A 20,251-nucleotide genomic window follows, 5' to 3' on the forward strand; every position below is an offset into this window, starting at 1 on the left:
TAGTAATTGTTTTCCGCATCATACTAGTTTTTCTTTGTATAGTTATTTTTGGAAATACCAAACACAAGAGGCATATGATTCTAGAGTTTTCGGATTTGTTTCGAATTTATGTTTCTTTTGTTTTATTTTTCAAATTTGTGATTCGATTGTTCTTTTTGGTTAAACCTAGAGTTATTTATGGAAATTAAATATTAGCTTTCCTTAAAAGGCTTTGTCTAGGCGGTGGTGGTTGCTCCCATATCCAAGAAGGTCATGTGCCTCGCCATGCAGTCCTGGAAGCCAATTTTGGAAATTAATATTTAATGGAATTAATAACATAGGTGGATTTGAATCAATAGTGTTAAGTTCCGCTTGCGATTCAAATCTAAACCATTAAGAATAGATAAGTTAAATTTGGAATCAATGATGTTAAGTTCCGTATGCGATTCCTAATTTAACTTCTAAAAAACCCAATAGGTTATTTAAGGAAAGGTTCGACACTTGTACAAAAAAAATTTTGTACAGTGGAACCGGTACATTTTCCTAGGACTAACCAACATGAATATCATAAGATCTTGATTGAGACTCCATGTTTTCCTATTGGTTGTCCACGTAGACCTCCTTTCCCTCGTCCACCTCCACCACCATATTAATTTCATCGGAGCGATGAAAAGTTTAAGTCTTGGAGGGGGGGGGGGGGTGGTTTGTAACCTAAAAATTTTTTGCATTTTCCAATTTTTTGTATTTTTGTTCTTGTCTTGCATTTGTTGTGTTTGTTTGGATTGTTTTTGACAGTCATTTGACTGTCTTTTAAAGTGTTTTGTGGCATCCCTATTGAAGAAACATCAATCCTCACTTTTATGCTTACTTGTCCAAAAGCAAATTGTTAGCACGTTTGTATCTTGATTCATGATATTGTAAATGATGCTAGTATGTTTAGTGTACCTCTTTTCTCTATCTTGAGTAGCATGTTGTGAGCTAAGTATCATATGGAAATAAGTTTGAGTTTTGGCTTAACCTTAAGGATCTTACCTTCACTTCACATAACTTGAGCTTGAATAGTTAATATCATTGAAATAGTCATGATTCATCCTATTTGTTTAGTACTTGGTCTCCATGGTGACTTCTCAAACTTCATTTTGGTTACTGGATGAGGCTCGAATCTTGTAAGCTCATTTGGAAAAATTAAAATATCCCAACTTATGTGCTTATGAACTTATGTGTTTAAGTGTTGCACAATGCAATCACTTAATGAATGAAAAAAAGTGAATGAAAAAAAAGTGGAATGAAAAAAAAATATTGAAAACAGGGATATAAAAAACGGTTGTCGTGAGTGGAAACTAGCAAGTCATCCCTTTGAGACCGAATTAGGTTATTAGAGAAATGACTGCTATGGTTCTCTTGATATCGAGCACGCCTTTGAGACCTTGGGTTGATTGAGAAGTATGAACCAAGTGTGTGGTAGGTAAGTGTCTATCACCGAAAACATTAGGAACTCAATTGGATGACGACTTGACTAGGACAAAGATTGTAACTTAAAGGGTTTGGGTCATTTATTTGTACTGTGCACAAGAGACTTATGCTTAAGTCATACTTGGGTTATTTCTCTGATCATCCTTATTAATGAAACTTGTAGATAGAGTTAGAAAAGTGCATTAAGGATTATGATGCATTATTGAATACATGAATCTTTATTGCGACATTTTGCTTGAGGACAAGCAAAAGTGTAAGTCTGGGGGTGTAATGTGCGCAGATTTTATACGTTTGTTTGTCATGTTTTGACGCACATTCTTATATTTTATATATTCTTTGTCTATGCACTTTCATGATTTTTGCTTAACTTTTAGCATAATTACTCTTCTTTGTTCGGAGATCTGCTCTTATACATTTTCTGTTTTCAAGAGTCGAATTTGGAGAAGAATTGCTGCTCATAATCAATTCTGCAATTAAAATGAAGGAAGTTGACACTAGCCATGAGGGCCACACGGTCATGCCAAGGGAAATGGCCCTGGTTGTGTGGTGATGACAGGGTCGTGCAGCATCAACAGCAAGGGGGAATACCCTGGTCGTGTGGTGATGATAGGGTCGTGCAGCATCAACAACAAAGGGGAATGCCCTGGCCGTGTGGAGATGACATGGTCATGCCACCTTTTCAAGTCAGCCAGTACACGGCTGTGTAGCCTTTCCAGAGCCAAAGAATGACATGGCAGTCTATGCCACACGACTGTTTGACACTTCCAGAGACGAAGACTGACTAGGCCGTGTGGATTTGCATGGTCGTGCAAGCCAACCAGGGATTAAGCTTGGCAAGACCGTGTGACCTTGGCCGAGAAGGGGAATGCTAAGGCCGTGTGAATCTCACACAGCCGTGTCCTAGGTCGTGTGGCGTCCAAATTCCCTCTTCTATATATAGGGATTCTTCCTCTTTGAAAGGGAGAGCCCTCCCTTTTGGGGAGATCAATTCTTAGGCACAGTTTCCAACATTCAAGAGGAGTTTTCCATCCAAGATTTGTCTCCAGGAGCAGTGGATTGGTTCCAAAGATCACTCGTCGTATTGAGATAAACATTCCTATTCTATCATCTTGATTTAGATCGAAATGTTGACGATCTTCTTGTCTTCGGTTCTTTTCTTGTATTCTATGGAGTAGATCTTTTGTTCTAGGATGGAGAGAGTATTTATGATGTAAATTGATGTAAGATTCAAGGATTTGCCATCTTATTGATTCAATGATGTTTAGCTAGAACCTTCACAAAACTGAGTTTCTACATTTAACCTTTACTTCTAATTCTTAGTCATTTCTTAGGTCATATAATCTCTTGTTCGATTGTTTAGGTAATTCTCTTTTGAGACATCCTTAGTGATTATAACCAGTCCCTATGGATTCGATATTCTTTTATTACTGACGATGTAACCGTATACTTGTGGTGCGTAACACCTTCCATAATTTCTAATTTTTTGAACTTTACTTAATTTAACATGCATGTTCTTTTTCCAAAGTTTTGATTTACATTTTCAATTTATCATTTTCTAGTTTTAAACTATTTAATTGTCTTTTTTAAATCAATGTTCTCTTTTTCTAATTTTACCAAATCCTTGGAAAGAATCTTAATGAAACTAAACGACTGCTTGGGAGATAGTGCACGTACCTTACCTCATGTTCTGATGCTCCCCCTTCATTGCAGCTTCCTTCTAATGATTCTCCCCCTTCATCGATACTCATTTCTGAGCTGCTTTCATCTTCTTCTTGGTGGTCGGCTAGTAGGGCTAGTCCGAAGAAGGCCTCGATCTCAGACTTAGAAGATGATGATTCATCCCATATGACCTTCAAGTTCTTGTGCTTTGGTCTATTGCCCTTGTCTTTCTCCTTCTTCTTTAGTTTAGGGCATTTATCTTTGATGTACCCTTCCCCTTGATAGTTGTAACATCGGACCTTTCTTTTACTCCGAAAGTACTTCTTTGCCTATGACTTATTAAATTTATTAGATTTAATGTATTTACTAAATTTTCTTACCATTAAAACCGCTTCGTCTCCATTAATTAACTCTTCAGAGTCAAGATCATCCATTCTTGCCTTTAGGGCAATGTTCTGACTCAGTCCTTTTTTTTGTCCTGCACACCAAGATTCGTATAATTCGAAAGTGGAAGAAAGATTTTCTAAAGTACTCACTTCAGATATAGTAGGAGTCTACTATAAATGTCCATTCCGGTATTCTTAGGAACACATTTAAAGCATACCTTAGCGTATCCCGATTGTTATCGTTTCTCCGAGGTTTGTTAGGCTAGTGATTAGCTCCTTGATTCTTCCGTGAGTTGAGCAAACGATTGGCCTTTTTCCATTCAGAGATTGCTGATTTGGTTCCAAAGTAGATCCTATTTTGAGAGTTTGACTTCAAACGTACCTTCATATAGTTCCAGGAACTTCTCTCAAAGTTCCTTTGTTGATTCGTAGGCGCCAATTTTATTGACTTCTTGCGGAGGTAGCACGCTCAGTAGATGGAATTCGGCTCATCCATTTGCCACAAAATCTGCTTGCTCCTTTTTTCCATTGATACTCCGCTTTGTCTTTCAGTGTTACAAATCTATATTTTTAATATTAACAATAAATCAAAATTGATTTTAAAAAATACCTCCATGCATTTCTTCCAAGAAGCAAATTCTCCCTCGAATTTTAGCAGATAGATTATTGGTCCGGCTATCGTTTCGGTGCTTCAGTCGGCGGTTGGTCCTTTTGAGGCGGTTGGGCTCTGATACCACTTGTTGAGACCCTTGGCGGTCGACTTGAGAGAGTGAATTGCCTATCAAAAATAAAAATAAATACCTTCTTGATCTTTCAACTTAGATTAGTAGCACACTTATAAAAAGAAATTGGACAAATAATTAAACAAGAGACACAAAGGAATTACTTGGTTACAACATAGGTGGTTGTTAATCCAAGGTAAAAGAAAGCGCTGAAAAGATCTCCTTCGTGTAGACAGAGAAACCTATTACACTCATTAAAAGCTCAGAAATGTGCTAGGAAATAAATATTAGAGTTGATATCTATTTCCTAGGTGCAGAGGTTTTTTTATAGCCCCTAGAAAATCTTATCTGAGGCTAGAAGGCACCTCCAACAGGCTGGAAGGCGCCTCTAGCGAGGTACCAAAGGATAAAGCTTTATCCTTTGGCAATGGCTTAACTCAACCTGGTCGAAGGCACCTTTCATAGGGATAGAAAGCGCCTTCGTACTGTTCATCGAAGGCGCCTTCCAGCCATGGAAGGCACCTTCCATAGTGAAGGTGCGGAGGCGCGCTAAGGCGCCTCAGAGGCGACTTCAACTCCCTTTGAAGGCACCTCTAATAGTATTTCCAACCTTCCTTTTTCTCTTCTGTAGCTCCGATCTCTTGGGTGATTGCGACCATCCGGGATAAGGCTCACCCGAACCCATTTTCCAGCCTTCTCCTCGAGCAAGCTTCCTCTCCGGCTTCTTGTCCCTTAGAACATCATGCACGTCATTCTCGTCTATCGGTGTACTCTTCCATAGCACCTCATCCGTAGGATGCACCAAACCCGTTGGCTCCCTTCCCGTGTTATCTTTCTCGCTAGCTGCGTCTTCCGCTCGACTTCTTGTGTTCCTAAGTTCATGCACACTTAGACACAAGGATCAAACATAGCAAAACCTAACTTAACCTGGCTAATCACATCAAAACTACCATAGGGTTCCAACACATACGATAGTGAAGAAAGGTTTATAAACCTAGGGGATGACCGCTCTAGGCTGTCCAATCAAGGATTACAAAAAGCAAGGACAAGATCTGCCTATAGAATTTAAAGAGGTGCTTGTCACATCATCAACAGATATCCGCCTATCACGTCAAGCGTGCGACGGTAGAGAGTGAGACACGTGACAGCTGGGAACGAGGAAGCATTAATGAGACTTAATTAAAAGGCATGAGCAACGTGCTCGGCCATAATGATCGGAGATTTACACAGTCTTCCAAAAATTGAGATGGCGTCAGTAACCATCAAAGGGTGCTTATCCAAGAAAGCGCTGAGAAATGGAAAATTTGCTAAGTGTTGCTGTTAGCCATTCCGATTGGCACAAAACTAGGACTAAGACATAACCAACGACAACTATAAACTCATGTCATATGATAGCTAAGCGGCGGATCTAAACCCATAGAAGCAAGGTAGCTGAGTGGTGTGTTTGAACCTATAATTTCCGATCGGATGTGAAATCCACCCAAGACACTACTTGTTCAGTCAGTCGGACTTCCAGCCTCCTTCGACTAGACTTGAGGGGAAGGCTTGTGATGCGGTGATAAAGGGGGGCCTACTAAGTGCGGGTCAAGGGCAGAGATAGTAGCCAACGTGGAGGTTAAAATCAGGGTAGTCAACGCCAGAGAACCAACAGGCTGCCAAAGGTGGGCCGAGCAGAGGTCTACTGTAGTTGTCGATCGGGCATGAAGTGTCTGATCGGTAAGTGGCTTGTCCGAGCGGAACGCTCGGATAGCCAAGAGCACTACGGCTAGAATATCATATGCTCATCATGAAGTGGAGGAACGCTAAGGCGACCAAAGCGCTGGTCCGGTAAGGTGGAAACAATCAACCGAGCCAAGGGATTATGGAGAAGATTAGCTTATGTCGACAGGACAAGGATCCCCGGTCGAGCATCTCCCCCACTCGGCCAAATAGTGGGACCCCTTTTATATCTCTTTATATATCTTTGGGAGATAATGCCGCTGATAACGAGGCATAGTCAACAGGTAGATTGTACGATAGAAGCTTCTACTATCTTATCAAGGATTTGCATGCCCTGTTAAGGTATGGTATCACAGATACTTTCCTAACAAGTCTTTTCATAGGATGGTTAGGGAAGCATGCCTGCACCTTGAGACACGTGCACGTCGCCCACTGGGGTGCTATATAAAGGGGGGTTCATGCACTGACGGAGGTATGCACTATTCACTATTCATGTCTATGCTTACTATTGCTCCACTTTCTTCCATTTTTCCAGTGACTGATTTGAGCGTTAGAGGGCCAACACCGGGGATCCCTTCCCTTGCTCGGCACTAGCATTTCTTGTATTGTAGAATAGAGTGAGGTCTACATATAGTCAACCCAAAAATTATATACCCAGCTAATTTTCTTTATAATTTTTAGACAGATCAATCAGCATTTGATTACTCATTCACCAGCAATTGACTAATATTGAATGTATTAATTAAATTCTAAATTTACTATATTATATTTGTGATCAACAGTTGGCTACCCATAACTCATTAGTCATATACTAAACTTTTGTGCTATAGCAAGACCATTACACAGCTCACTAGGTCAATTTTGCAAACTCATAGTTCTTCATTTAAGTTATGAAATCCATGTATGAAAGCAGGATTACACTCAAGATGATATAAAGAGTGTAATGAACTCGACTAGAAGTGTTTCTAAAGTACCTAAGGTCATCAACGAATTTTGATCAAAATTCTTTAATGTTTTTAGAGACCTCGTAATCATTTAAAATCATAGTCATTACACTCCTAGGAGTTTCCTGAGTGTAATCATGCTTTTAGACCTAAATTCTATAGCTTAAATTGAGATATATGAATTTTTAAAATCTTCATAATCTTAAGACAATTTAATATAAACTTATTAAAGGATTTAGGTCTATCATACTTGCTCACCAACCATCAAAGGGTTCCTAACACTCTTCTAGTCAGACTATGTCAAGATTTTGAAATTCTAGACATTGTAGAGTTATCAACGAGTTTTGACCAAGACTCGTTAATAATTTTGGCAACCTCAGAATCACTTAAAATTAGGACTATTATACACTTGGGAGCCTTCTGAGTGTAACCAAGCATAGATTCCATAGCCTAAAATGATAGATGTGAATTTTAAAATCTTCATGACCTTAACATAATTATCAAGGAATTTTGTCCAAAATTTGCTGATGATCATATAATGTCTATAATTTTAAAATCTTGACATGGTTTGAACTAAGAGAGTCTTAGGAACATTTTGGTGGTGTGGAGTAAATATGATAAGACTAGGTCCTTTAATTAGCAGCAATAGGAGTATGGCAGTAATTGACAAGTCTAGGTCCTTTAATGAGCTTGTGCTAAATTGGATTGTGAAGATTTTAAAAATTGACATCTCTTAGGGTTATTGATTAACAAAAGAGTCTTTAGATTATGTTAAATCATTGTGCTATAGTACATTATTTGTTGTCCCCTTGGGGCGATGTGGTGGTTAAGAAATAAGGTATTGCCACATAAGGTCTTGGGATAAAAACTCAACGTGTCCGAGCATGCATCTGTAGGAACTTTCAAGATGCAAAAATCATTTTTTGCGTTCGGAAACCCCGAAGTTCTTAGCCACTGGATCCGTGCAAAGACAAAAAAATTTCATGTACATAGTTTTCTACTCTAGATCTACTTTAGATCTACATTATAAGAAGTATACCTTTGAAGCGAAGCCCTTCGCAAATCTCGCTCGTCCAAGGTCCTTCGGATCTTAAGTGTGTTCAAGCGTACACACCTCTAGTAGTATCCACACGAACAAGAAGTGATTCTCAAACCACTCTAGATGGAGAAAAGAGCACCACAAGTGTGCTAGCACTCTCAAGGGCTCTCGAATGGGATTGGAAGAAGAAAGGAGAAAAGAAGAAGAGATCAGAATAAATCACATACACTTCTCTAAAGCCCTTTATGTGACTTTCACTTACCCTTTCTTCTTTGAATTAAACTCACTCACCTTCACCTTTCTTGCTTGGAACTCTCGGCAAGAGAAGATGGGGAACAAGAAAGAGCTAAGGAGGAAGAAGACATTCATCACCCCCAATCAATGCCAATGAATCTCTTATTCATTTTTGGTCGGCCACACATGGAATGCCAAGGGTCTTTGGCTCTTGGCATTCCATGCCTCTTGCTCTCCCTAGATGATGTGGAGATGATGTGGCAAGGATGTATTGGTTAGTCATGCCATGTAGAATGAGTCAACCTTCATCAAGTAACATTTGGTCAAGTCAAACTTGATGTTTCAACTTCCCATTTGGTCAAGTCAAAATTGACCACTTCTCTTCCTTGTTGAGTTAAATCCAACCTTTGATTCAAGTCAATTTCAATTTAATGAATCTTAATTCATTAATATAAATTAACTTAATGAATCAACTTTAAATTAGACTCATTCAACAATTGAATCTAATTGAGTCTAACTCAATAAGTCTAATTTGAATTAATCCTAATCCAATCTTTGGTGCATCACATGAACCTAATCCAATTGGTTCATCATATGAACCTAATCTCTATTGGTGCAACCTTAGGTCAAGGTTGACCTGGTTGACCCGACTCAAGTTGACTTGACTCGAGTTGTATTTTGATGTTTGACTTAGGAAGATTGTCGGTGCAACCTTAGGTCAAGGTTGACCTAGTTGAGTTGCATGTTGATGTTTGACGAAAAGAGAGTTCTATTCTTGATGTTTGACAAGAATAGATGTTTGGGAGATGGTTGGTGCAACCGTAGGTCAAGGTTGACCTGGTTGACCTGATTCGGGAAAAAGTCCAAGTATGGAGACTTGGCAACGGAAAAGTCCAAGCAGGGAGCTTGGCACCGGAAAAGTCCAAGTATGGAGACTTGGCACTGGAAAAGTCCAAACAGGGAGTTTGGCACGGGGAAAAGTCCTGGTGAGTGAAGCCAGGCAGTCGGAGAAGTCCTGGTGAGTGAAGCCAGGCAGTCGGAAAGTCCTGGTGAGTGAAGCCAGGCAGTGGGGAAGTCCTAACTGGGATGTTAGGCAGTGTGGAAAGTCCTGGTGAGTGAAGCCAGGCAGTCGGGAAATCCTGGTGAGTGAAGCCAGGTGAAAATCCTAGTGAGTGAAGCTAGGTGAAAGTGAAAGTCCTGGTGAGTGAAGCCAGGCAGTGATGGAAATCCTGGTGAGTGAAGCCAGGTGAAAACCCTAGTGAGTGAAGCTAGGTGAAAGTCCTGGTGAGTGAAGCCGGGCAAGGGAAAATCCAGATGGATCAAGGGTGATCGGACATCTGGTGTTGAGAAGGTCAAGTAGGTCAAGGGAGTGACCGGATACTTGACACGAAGAGAAAAGTCCAAGTGGGTCAAAGGGATTGACCGGACACTTGGTGGGAAGTCTTAGCAGGTCAATGGAGTGACCGGATGCTAAGTATGATATACCAACAGGTCAAGGTTGACCGGATGTTGGTTTGAAAGGTTTGGGACTTGGTTTGGGCAAAAACCAAGCTCTGGATCGATCAGTGGATTGATCCAGTGATACACTGGGTTATCTCATCGGTCTGGTGACCGATCAGTAACCAAACAGTATGCTACTGTATGCTATCTGATCGATCTGCAGACCGATCAGAAAGCGAACAGAAGGCAAAGAGAAAAGGAGAGGATCGGTCTGTGGACCGATCCACATGCACCCTGATCGGTCCACAGACCGATCAGGAGACGAACAGAGAACTTGGGTGAGTTCTCTGTGAAGAGTGCTGATCGGTCTGGGGACCGATCAGAACAGGTCCTGATCGGTCTGCAGACCGATCAGAGAGGATCTGGACCGATCAGGCTTCAGCCTGATCGGTCCACGCACTAGCCGTTGCGACACAACGACTAGATTCTGTGTCTTCTTTATCTTCTTCGCAGGTGCAGGTATAAAGGGGTCCGGGGCTTCGTTGCTGGGACTTAATCTCTTCCTCTAGAACTTCTGTTCTTCTGCTGCTGAAGCTTCTGCTTCAACTGAGCTTTGATTGAGCTCGCCTCCGAAGCTTCGCGTAAGCTTCCCGTCGTCGACAAGCTGCTGCGTTTGGGTTGTGAAGTTGCTGCTTCACCTCCAGTCGACAAGAAAGCAAGAAATTGGTAGAGTACTATTGTATTCATATTGTATTGCTTTTCTTACTGTTCTTGTACTCTTTGTTTGCTATTGCAAACGTTTGTGGCGAGGTTTCTCCACCCACAAGGAGTATATTGTATTAGTCGGTTCTCCGGGGACTCATCCACCGACGGATTGACTGGACTCGTCCACCTTACGGACACGCTGAGGAGTAGGAGCCCTAATCTCCGAACCTCGTTACATCCTTGTGTTAAGGTTTGTCTTTCTTCTCCTGTTTTCTTTCTACGTTGTATTTCCCCTGCACTAACCTAATCGTAGGAAGAAACGCGAAAGATTGGGGTCGGCTATTCACACCCCCCTCTCTAGCCGAGTACGAAGGATCCTAACAAGTGGTATCAGAGCAAGGTCGCTCTTCGCCGGATTAACACCCGAGGGAGCACAAGCTAGAGATGGATCAACTCGGAGAAGACATCACCATTCCACCCTTCTACAATCGCGACGATTTCGCGTATTGGAAGGTAAGGATGAAGTATTTCCTTATGACTAACATTGAAAATTGGAGTTGTGTACAATTAGGTTTCACTCCTCCGATGGATAAAGAAGGAAAACCTCTTGAGAAGAAGAAGTGGACGAAGGAGCAAATCCACCAATCCACAATCAACGACGAGGTAATGAAAATATTTGAATTCTCATTACCTAACGATATATTGTGTAGGATAGGTGGATACAACAATGCCAAAAAGTTGTGGAACAACTTGGCTAAGTTCCATAAGGGGAACTCCACTTCAAGCCATGAAGAGGAGTCAAGTGAGCCAAGTAGCTCACATCATGGAGAAGAGGAATTAGAAGTTGAGGGCTACTCAACATCTAAGGAAGAAGAGGAGGAGAGTTCTTCTTCAAGAATGGAGCAAGAGGAAGAAGCTTCTACCTCCGGAAGGGATGAAGAAGAAAGTCTTCATCTATCCTCAACCCTAGGTAACTCAAGCATTTCAATTTCAAATAAATTGCATATACTATGCTTTGAGTGTAGGGAATTTGGACATTACAAGAGTAAATGTCCAAAGAGGGTTAGGAAGACTCCACCGGCGCCAAAGATCAAGGAAGTCGGAGTCCCGATACGCAAGAGCAAGGAGCACGTGATGTGCTTCCAATGCAAGCGAAGGGGACATTATCGGAGCCAATGTCCGAGAGGGAGGCAATCTCACAAGGACAAGAGATCGAGCACATGTATAGGGGGAGCTAGGGCAAACCCTAAGGTAATCTCTAAGGCACACTCTTGCAATTCTAGTAGGATGCATGCTAGTAGCCTTATTGCTATTGTCAAGAATGATAAGCATGTTAATTATAGAAATCGATACACATGTTTAGGTGCCAAACATGTGAGCCTAGATAAGGATAACACTAGGAAAGCCAACCCTAGAATTAACTCATCTAAGGCTAAGGAAAATCTAGGTAGAAATCCCAAATCATCTAGACATATGCCTAGGAATACCTCAAAGAAAAATGATAAATCAAAACTTGAGGTGTTAGAGAAGGAGAATCAAGTCTTGAGGTCAAGACTTGATACTTTGGAAAAGGCTCTTAAGAACTTGGAGAAGTCATCTCTAGGGTTTAAGGGTCAAAAACCAATGTCCAAGGACAAGAAAGGTTTGGGTCACAAACCTAAGTCCCAAGTGGTCAAGCCCACTTACCACAATGTTCCATTCGATTATGGAACAAAACCTAGGGCTAGGAAGACCACCACCAAGGTCACAAGGGGAGTCACCCCTAGAGTTGATCTTGATGAGTCCCAAATGACCAAGGCTTCAAAGCCTAAGAGGGTCATTAGGAGGGTTGCTAGGGAAGTCATCCCTAGTGAATATTTAGTGAACCCAATGAGCTCACATAAATATTGGGTTCCTAGGAGCATCTTCTCTATCCCATAGATGTGTTAGAGAGTGTCAACTCCAATAAGAAGGGTAGTTAACCCAACTTTGAGGAAATTGACACTCAAGGAGCATTTTCAAGGTTTTGTGAACCTTTGAAAATGAAAAAGAATTACTATTTACTCCTTGAAGAGTAAATTGTGCCATATTTGAAAAATATCGATTTTAATCTTATTTGGCACAATTTAAGAAAACCTAGAGAAATACCATAATTGGGATTTTGGTTTTCTCTTAGGGATATATGGGCAATCTAGGGTTAGATTTTAAGTTAGCCAAGGCTAAGGATACTTAGATAGGGAATTTAGGTATTTTATTTGTGCTAACTTGCCATGATTTGTTGTCATATGTCATGCCATGACATCATATTTATTTTATTATCATTTGAAATGTCATGATAATGCTTAGGTTATCTATATGTCATGTTTATTTAAGTTTTCAAACTTTATGCCATGACATCATGACATTGGCACATGTCTTTACTTATGATATCATTTCATGCCATGTCATCATCTCTTGCATTAATAATCAATGAAATTGATTTAAGGATGAAAAACACATTTTGATATTGAGATCAAATTTGTGTTTAGAAAATGCATGAGACCTTAGTCTAAGATACCTAAACCCATATCTCACATCAACATTGACTTGGATGTGTTTGATACATTTTAGATGTATGTGAGATATTAGGATCATGAGTTAGGATCAAGGTGCATAGTTTTTGTACCTAGATGAGCCTAATTCAAGAAATGGAGGATCATAGGGAAAACTTGTGTACAAGTCATGTACATATAGTCCTAAGATTATGGTCCTAAATTCAAATGGTTTTAAAAGCATTTTAAAATTGATTTGAAAAACATTGATGAAGCCATCTTAGTGATTGCATTCATCATTGAACATTGTGATACAAAGTTGGTTTAAACTTGAACTATCTCAAAGTTTTTGAACTTTGTATCAAGATTGAAAAATGGAAACTATTTTCATAGAAAACTATTTTTCCATGATAGTGTATGATATGAGGAATGTATCCTCAAAGTTTCGTAATTTTTGGAATTTTCTTGAATTTATTAAGAGTTTCTGATTTTCCGGAAGGGAAAATCAGAAGTTCTGATTTCAGTGGCTGGATCGGTCCGGGGACCGATCCGAGAAGATCTGATCGATGCGGACCGATCCAGAGTGTGGATCGGTCTGCAGACCGATCCGAGTTCGACAGTGCGATCTGGTGAAGGCCCTGATCGGGACCGATCGAGCATTTCCGATTTTCAGGTGTGAAATTTCAGTTTTGGGAGTTGATTTGATTTCTAAAGGTTTGAAACTCTCAAGACATTGTTGGTGCAATGGTCAAGGGGAGTTGACCTTTAGGGGAGTTTTGACTAATTGTCAAGGGAAGTTGACTTTTAGGGGGTTTTTACTCCTTAAGACTTTCGAGGATTAGTGATATGGGATTATCACTAAGTTGATTGTTAAGTTTAGTATCAAGGGGAAATTAAGAGTTTCAATGAAAGGTATGGGACTTTCATTAGGAAGAAACTCTTGACCTTGATATCTCCTTTTTTTTGATGTGTGTCAAAAAGGGAGAGTGTTCATTGGAGAATTATTGGAGAACCCAAGTTAGGTTATCGGGTTAACCTAAGCTAGGGGAAGAATGTCAAGGAATGTTCGAGGAAAAACATTGGATTTCTTTTTGATGAGGGGGAGAATTATTGAGAACCCAAGTTAGGTTATCGGGTCAACCTAAGGGGAGAATGTCCAGAGAATGTTCAAGGAAAGAACATTGGACATTGGAAGATGGTTGGAAAACCTAAGTTAGGTTATCGGGTTAACCTAACTTGATTATGGGTTTTGTCAAACATCAAAAAGGGGGAGATTGTTGGTGCAACCTTAGGTCAAGGTTGACCTGGTTGACCCGGCTCGAGTTGACTTGACTCGAGTTGTATTTTGATGTTTGACTTAGGAAGATTGTCGGTGCAACCTTAGGTCAAGGTTGACCTAATTGAGTTGCATGTTGATGTTTGACGAAAAGAGAGTTCTATTCTTGATGTTTGACAAGAATAGATGTTTGGGAGATGGTTGGTGCAACCGTAGGTCAAGGTTGACCTGGTTGACCTGATTCGGGAAAAAGTCCAAGTATGGAGACTTGGCAACGGAAAAGTCCAAGCAGGGAGCTTGGCACGCGAGAAGGAGCTTGGCATGGGAAAAGTCCAAACAGGAGTTTGGCACGGGAAAAGTCCGGTGAGTGAAGCCGGGGAGAAGTCCGGTGAGTGAAGCCAGGTTCGAAAAGTCCTGGTGAGTGAAGCCAGGCAGTGAGAAAGTCCTAACTGGGATGTTAGGCAGTGTGGAAAGTCCTGGTGAGTGAAGCCAGGCAGTCGGGAAATCCTGGTGAGTGAAGCCAGGTGAAAATCCTAGTGAGTGAAGCTAGGTGAAAGTGAAAGTCCTGGTGAGTGAAGCCAGGCAGTGATGGAAATCCTGGTGAGTGAAGCCAGGTGAAAACCCTAGTGAGTGAAGCTAGGTGAAAGTCCTGGTGAGTGAAGCCGGGCAAGGGAAAATCCAGATGGATCAAGGGTGATCGGACATCTGGTGTTGAGAAGGTCAAGTAGGTCAAGGGAGTGACCGGATACTTGACACGAAGAGAAAAGTCCAAGTGGGTCAAAGGGATTGACCGGACACTTGGTGGGAAGTCTTAGCAGGTCAATGGAGTGACCGGATGCTAAGTATGATATACCAACAGGTCAAGGTTGACCGGATGTTGGTTTGAAAGGTTTGGGACTTGGTTTGGGCAAAAACCAAGCTCTGGATCGATCAGTGGATTGATCCAGTGATACACTGGGTTATCTCATCGGTCTGGTGACCGATCAGTAACCAAACAGTATGCTACTGTATGCTATCTGATCGGTCTGCAGACCGATCAGAAGTAGCAGAAGAAGGATCGGTCTCCGGACCGATCCAACAACCTGATCGGTCCACGGACCGATCAGGAGACGAACAGTGGCTTTTGTGCGAAATTGTCTGATCGGTCTCGGGACCGATCAGGGAACTCTCTGATCGGTCTGAGACCGATCAGAAAGGGATCAGGCCTGATCGGTCCACGACTAGCCGTTGCGACACAACACTAGATTCTGTGTCTTCTTTATCTTCTTCGCAGGTGCAGGTATAAAGGGGTCCGGGGCTTCGTTGCTGGGACTTAATCTCTTCCTCTAGAACTTCTGTTCTTCTGCTGCTGAAGCTTCTGCTTCAACTGAGCTTTGATTGAGCTCGCCTCTGAAGCTTCGCGTAAGCTTCCCGTCGTCGACAAGCTGCTGCGTTTGGGTTGTGAAGTTGCTGCTTCACCTCCAGTCGACAAGAAAGCAAGAAATTGGTAGAGTACTATTGTATTCATATTGTATTGCTTTTCTTACTATTCTTGTACTCTTTGTTTGCTATTGCAAACGTTTGTGGCGAGGTTTCTCCACCCACAAGGAGTATATTGTATTAGCCGGTTCTCCGGGGACTCATCCACCGACGGATTGACTGGACTCGTCCACCTTACAGACACGCCGAGGAGTAGGAGCCCTAATCTCCGAACCTCGTTACATCCTTGTGTTAAGGTTTGTCTTTCTTCTCCTGTTTTCTTTCTACGTTGTATTTCCGCTGCACTAACCTAATCGTAGGAAGAAACGCGAAAGATTGGGGTCGGCTATTCACACCCCCCCCCTCTCTAGCCGAGTACGAAGGATCCTAACAATCTCCATCCACTTGTTCTTTGTATGTGACCCAATAGGTTCTTGCAATGTTGGCAATGTTTCTAATCCTATTTAGAAACATAAGCAATGAGCGGCATCTAGCAATACATCATTGCTATCCAAGTTACAAGAATGTTGAGATCCAACATAACCTTTGTGACTACTAATTGTGACTCTCACAATATGTGACAATGTCCTTCTATCCTTGACATCTAGATCGATCAATTGAGGCATAGACCGTGTCATCCTCTAATCAATCTATATCTTGAACTCCAAGTAGACTCACTCCAATCAAATGAGCTCAATATCTCATATTGACTCATTTGGGCATGGCCATGCACTCAGTGGTCTCACTCTATCAAGAATTATGATGTCACTCCCGTCATATAAGAGAGATAGATCCCATCTACATCACTCACATCCCTCCGCATAATTTGTTGCATACCCAGTAATTACCTTTATAGTCCACCCAGTTACGGGTCATATTTGACGAAGTCAAAGTATGCAACTCCTTATGTAGGGAACCATGGTGACTTTAGGTCCAAGGACTGATAGTCATACTAATAGTCACATGAGAAAGTATATGACACTCATATAACGATCCATGATACTTTCTCATGGCGGGTCATTTAGTATACATTCTCCAATGCATACCCATGTATCAACTTGATATCTCTATATTCATGACTTGTAAGATCAAGTCATCGAGTTGACCTACATTCTAGTCTCATCGCATTAACATTGTCCCTGAATGTTAATACTTGACTAGAAATGATTAAGAGTAGTGTTCTCTATATCATCTCACTATCGATTCAACCAATCGATTGATATAGATAAGAACTTTTTACTCAAGGACGCTATTATACTTAGTTATTTGGCACCAATACAAATATAATAACTATAAAGAAATGCTTTTATAAGTATATAGGAATATGATACATCGAGTCCATACAATAATCATCATATGATTGACTTTAGGGCTCTAACTAACAGCATCCCCCCATGCTTTGCCACATATACTAATGATTAGTAGTCATCCGTCATTTATCTCTTCTGTGTTGATCTAGAGACAGATTGATAGGAATATTAAGATGAATGAATTATCTTTTTACCATGTATAGTACATGATTTGTTTATTTCTTAGTTTTTGTTGTGTATATTCGTGGCCAGAACAAGCGCATATATATATATATATATATACTCTCGAGCATCTAGCAAATCTATTATTTTTGCATTGTGCACGAGATTTGTCATTGAAAGGTAGTTGTCATCACATTTGATCCCCTTCGTCAAATAATAAAGTGCCCCCTCCCTTCTAACCGGACTCGAGTCGTCATCACATTCAATTTCGTACCTCAAACAATAGAAAACCTTCTACTTCTACACTCTACATTCATATCTCTAATACCAAAACTTGCCTTTGTTTTTTATCTTCTTGCTCATATTAGCCTTTTGTTTAAGTGCGGAAGTGTATGGAATAGTTAAAAGATAATCCCACACAAAAGAACAAAACCCTATTGCATGCATAAGTTTTAACAATAAAATTCTCCACTGAACTCATTAAGAGTGTAAGCATTATAATTTTAATCACATTCATTCTCAAAAACCTAAGGAGAATTGTTACTTAGGGGGATCAATATACTTCACTAATTACTCTATTCATACTTCATATCTATTTGACACTAGGAAGCACACGGATAGAATAGCTATTTATGTTTCTCTTGGCAAGTCGGATCAAGTGGAGTTGTTCCTCGAGCTCTTGAGGAAAGACCCACTCTTAGTGATCTCGCGAAGTGGCTTGTTGGTGAAGCGGATGAGATTATAAGCCCATGCCCCGGCTATAGTTCCACAAACTGGTCCAACGATGTAGACCCAGATCCCTGTCCACCGGTTTGCCACGATCGCTGGCCCAATTGTCCTCGCAGGATTCATCGATGCACCCGATATAGGACTGTGAACAAGATATAGCCACAATTATTTCTTAAATTTTCATGTCTTTTTAAACAATTTGATGCATACGTTACATACCCGGCAATGAGAACATTTAATAATATTGTAGCACCAACTGCAAGACCTGCCAATTCTCCAATCTGAACACCAGAGATGACAATTTAAGAACAAGAATTTGACCAAATCAAAATGACATGGTGATGAAAGCTACTTTGGCTATCTGATAGTGATCGATATTGTTACTTAATTGTATCGTTTTTGACTCGAGAGTTGAAGCATCAACACTTACAGCTCTGTTGTCGGTTGCCACTCCAGAGATGACAAACATCAGGTAGAATGAGATGATGAACTCGAGCACAAGAGATTGCATGTCAGAGCCTGTCGGTATTGTCCCCGGGAAGTGTTCGTGCCGCCCCCCAAACATCAGACGCAGCGTTCCACTCGCAAGGGTTGCCCCCAGAAGCTGAGCTACTACAAAAGCCGGCACCTGAATTGATTCAATGATAGAAGAAAGTAAGATACTTGAACATGAAGATGGGGTGTGTTTAAAGTAGGAGACCTGTTTCCATGGGAACCTCCTGCATGTAGCAAAGGCAATGGTGACGGCAGGATTCAGGTGGGCACCGGAGATGTGACCGACAGAGTAGACCATGACCATGACGGCAAGTCCCCACACGACACATATGCCAGGGAAGGTGATCATTCCCTTGCTCAGGTTAACGGTGACCGAAGCACAGCCCGCGAATATGAGGAAGTAGGTTGCGAAAATTTCAGCAATCACCTATAAGAATTTTGCCAAACAAAGAACACATTTCTTTAGGGCATCTCCGATCCTTAGATCACTAATGAGTTATAGTGTGTATATACATATATATAACCTCATATTTTTTTTTTCAGCTTCTTGATTTCACAAACCTCTCCAAAAATTTTGCATTGGAGATGCTCTTAGTGTTGCTCAAATGTCAGATACTATGGATCACACAGGATTGCTGCATCAAGTAGACTTGGTTCTTCCATACAAGTCCTCTGATTATCCCAAAACTCATTCTACAACAATGATGATGATAATAAAGTGTATTTACTTCCAAGTTTGCACACCAGCCGAGTTAATGTCCATAATTGATACTTCAAGCGGTGAAACTGTGCTTGAAGCTAGAATGTGTTTTTCATTGGAAAAAGGGAAAATCATGGTTTTAAAGTCATCTTAATGTATTAATCATTGTGGACCTGCTAATTACTACACAGTTTATATAATAATGATGGAGTAGTTTTCCATCCGTTTCTTGTAAGAATTGCTTTCTGAAAAGCTCCACAGAAGCCAACCATGAGTCAACTTTGAAAAAAAAAAATGCAATTGAGGTCAATCTATCTCTCTAAAACCAATTCTTGATTATTTTTTTGTATCATTTTAATGTTTCAGTCGTTTACTAGTCATACACAAGATAATCAAAGCAAAGAAACAGAAGATTTAGACAAGCTATAGAAAAGGAAAAAGTTGTTTCAAACTTGTTCTCCACCTCTTCTGCCCCATGACCCTGTCTCAAGAATAATAGTAGCTCAAGATGAAATAAAACATGATTTTTTTTCCATGTGGAACTTGTTGATAAAGAGAAGAGGAAAAGCGAAGCATGGAGAAAGCATCACCTTCTGCAAGAAGGGAACAGACAAGGAGAGGCCACAGCCTCTGTCAGTGTCAGGGGAGCTGCCATATCCGTGCTCAGGAATAGCACTCTCATCTCTCCCATTAACGCCACCTCCCTCTTCCATGTACCTCTCTTGCCTTGCACCATTCTCCCCTTCCCTGGCCATTTTTTTTCTTGTCTCTTCTTCCTCTCGCCAAAAGCTTCAGGTGAAGAAGTGAGAGAGAGAGAGAGAGAGTTGTAAGAACTGCTCCAAGTTGCAAGCACAAGGCTGCTATTTATTGGCAACTCACAGCTGTGGTGGAACTCTTATCAGTCTAAAGACTCCAGATTCGTTATTTGGTTTTCTTTGCTATTAAATTAAGGGGATTGCTAAATGGTCAGAATCTAACCAGCTAGAATATATGTATACATGTATATGCATGGGTATTTTAGTAATTTCATATGGCCACATTAATTATATGCAGGTCCATGCATGCATTTTAATTGGGAGATAGAGATTTCTAGCTGGCCGGATTCTGACCAGTAAGATTTATTCTAAATTCAATTAATGGACCTGAATTGATCATTTTCTGATTTTGAAAAAAAATAAAAATATTTAAAAATTCAAGAGTGAGATAAGATTTATTTTTGAAATTAAATATAGAAATAGGTGAAAAAGTATATAATGGACTTATAAAATATAATATTATTTAGAAATATTTAATAATAATTTTAAAAATTAA

The 20,251-nt window shown here is 40.6% G+C and overlaps 1 protein-coding gene across 1 annotated transcript; it reads right to left on the reverse strand.

Annotated features, from left to right (window-relative positions):
• Window positions 1-17,503: 17,503 nt before the first annotated feature.
• Window positions 17,504-19,788, reverse strand: LOC122041169 (aquaporin NIP1-1-like). The gene is made up of 5 exons (XM_042600769.1): window positions 19,531-19,788; window positions 18,446-18,667; window positions 18,176-18,373; window positions 17,965-18,026; window positions 17,504-17,887 (listed from the first exon to the last, which is right to left on the reverse strand). Exons 1-5 carry the CDS (start codon window positions 19,693-19,695, stop codon window positions 17,671-17,673), a joined length of 864 nt encoding a protein of 287 aa, XP_042456703.1. The 5' UTR covers window positions 19,696-19,788; the 3' UTR covers window positions 17,504-17,670.
• Window positions 19,789-20,251: the final 463 nt, after the last annotated feature.

This window comes from Zingiber officinale, chromosome 2A (assembly GCF_018446385.1).
Source record: "Zingiber officinale cultivar Zhangliang chromosome 2A, Zo_v1.1, whole genome shotgun sequence".
NCBI classification, from domain to species: Eukaryota; Viridiplantae; Streptophyta; class Magnoliopsida; order Zingiberales; family Zingiberaceae; genus Zingiber; species Zingiber officinale.

Bases quoted from the DNA above. Each gene is read 5' to 3' on its own strand.
- LOC122041169 (XM_042600769.1), bottom strand. From the start codon at position 19,695: ATGGCCAGGGAAGGGGAGAATGGTGCAAGGCAAGAGAGGTACATGGAA. The intron at 18,668-19,530 runs GTGATGCTTTCT...AAATTCTTATAG, and splicing joins CTGTTCCCTTCTTGCAGAAG to GTGATTGCTGAAATTTTCGC. The intron at 18,374-18,445 runs GTCTCCTACTTT...GAATCAATTCAG, and splicing joins GGAGGTTCCCATGGAAACAG to GTGCCGGCTTTTGTAGTAGC.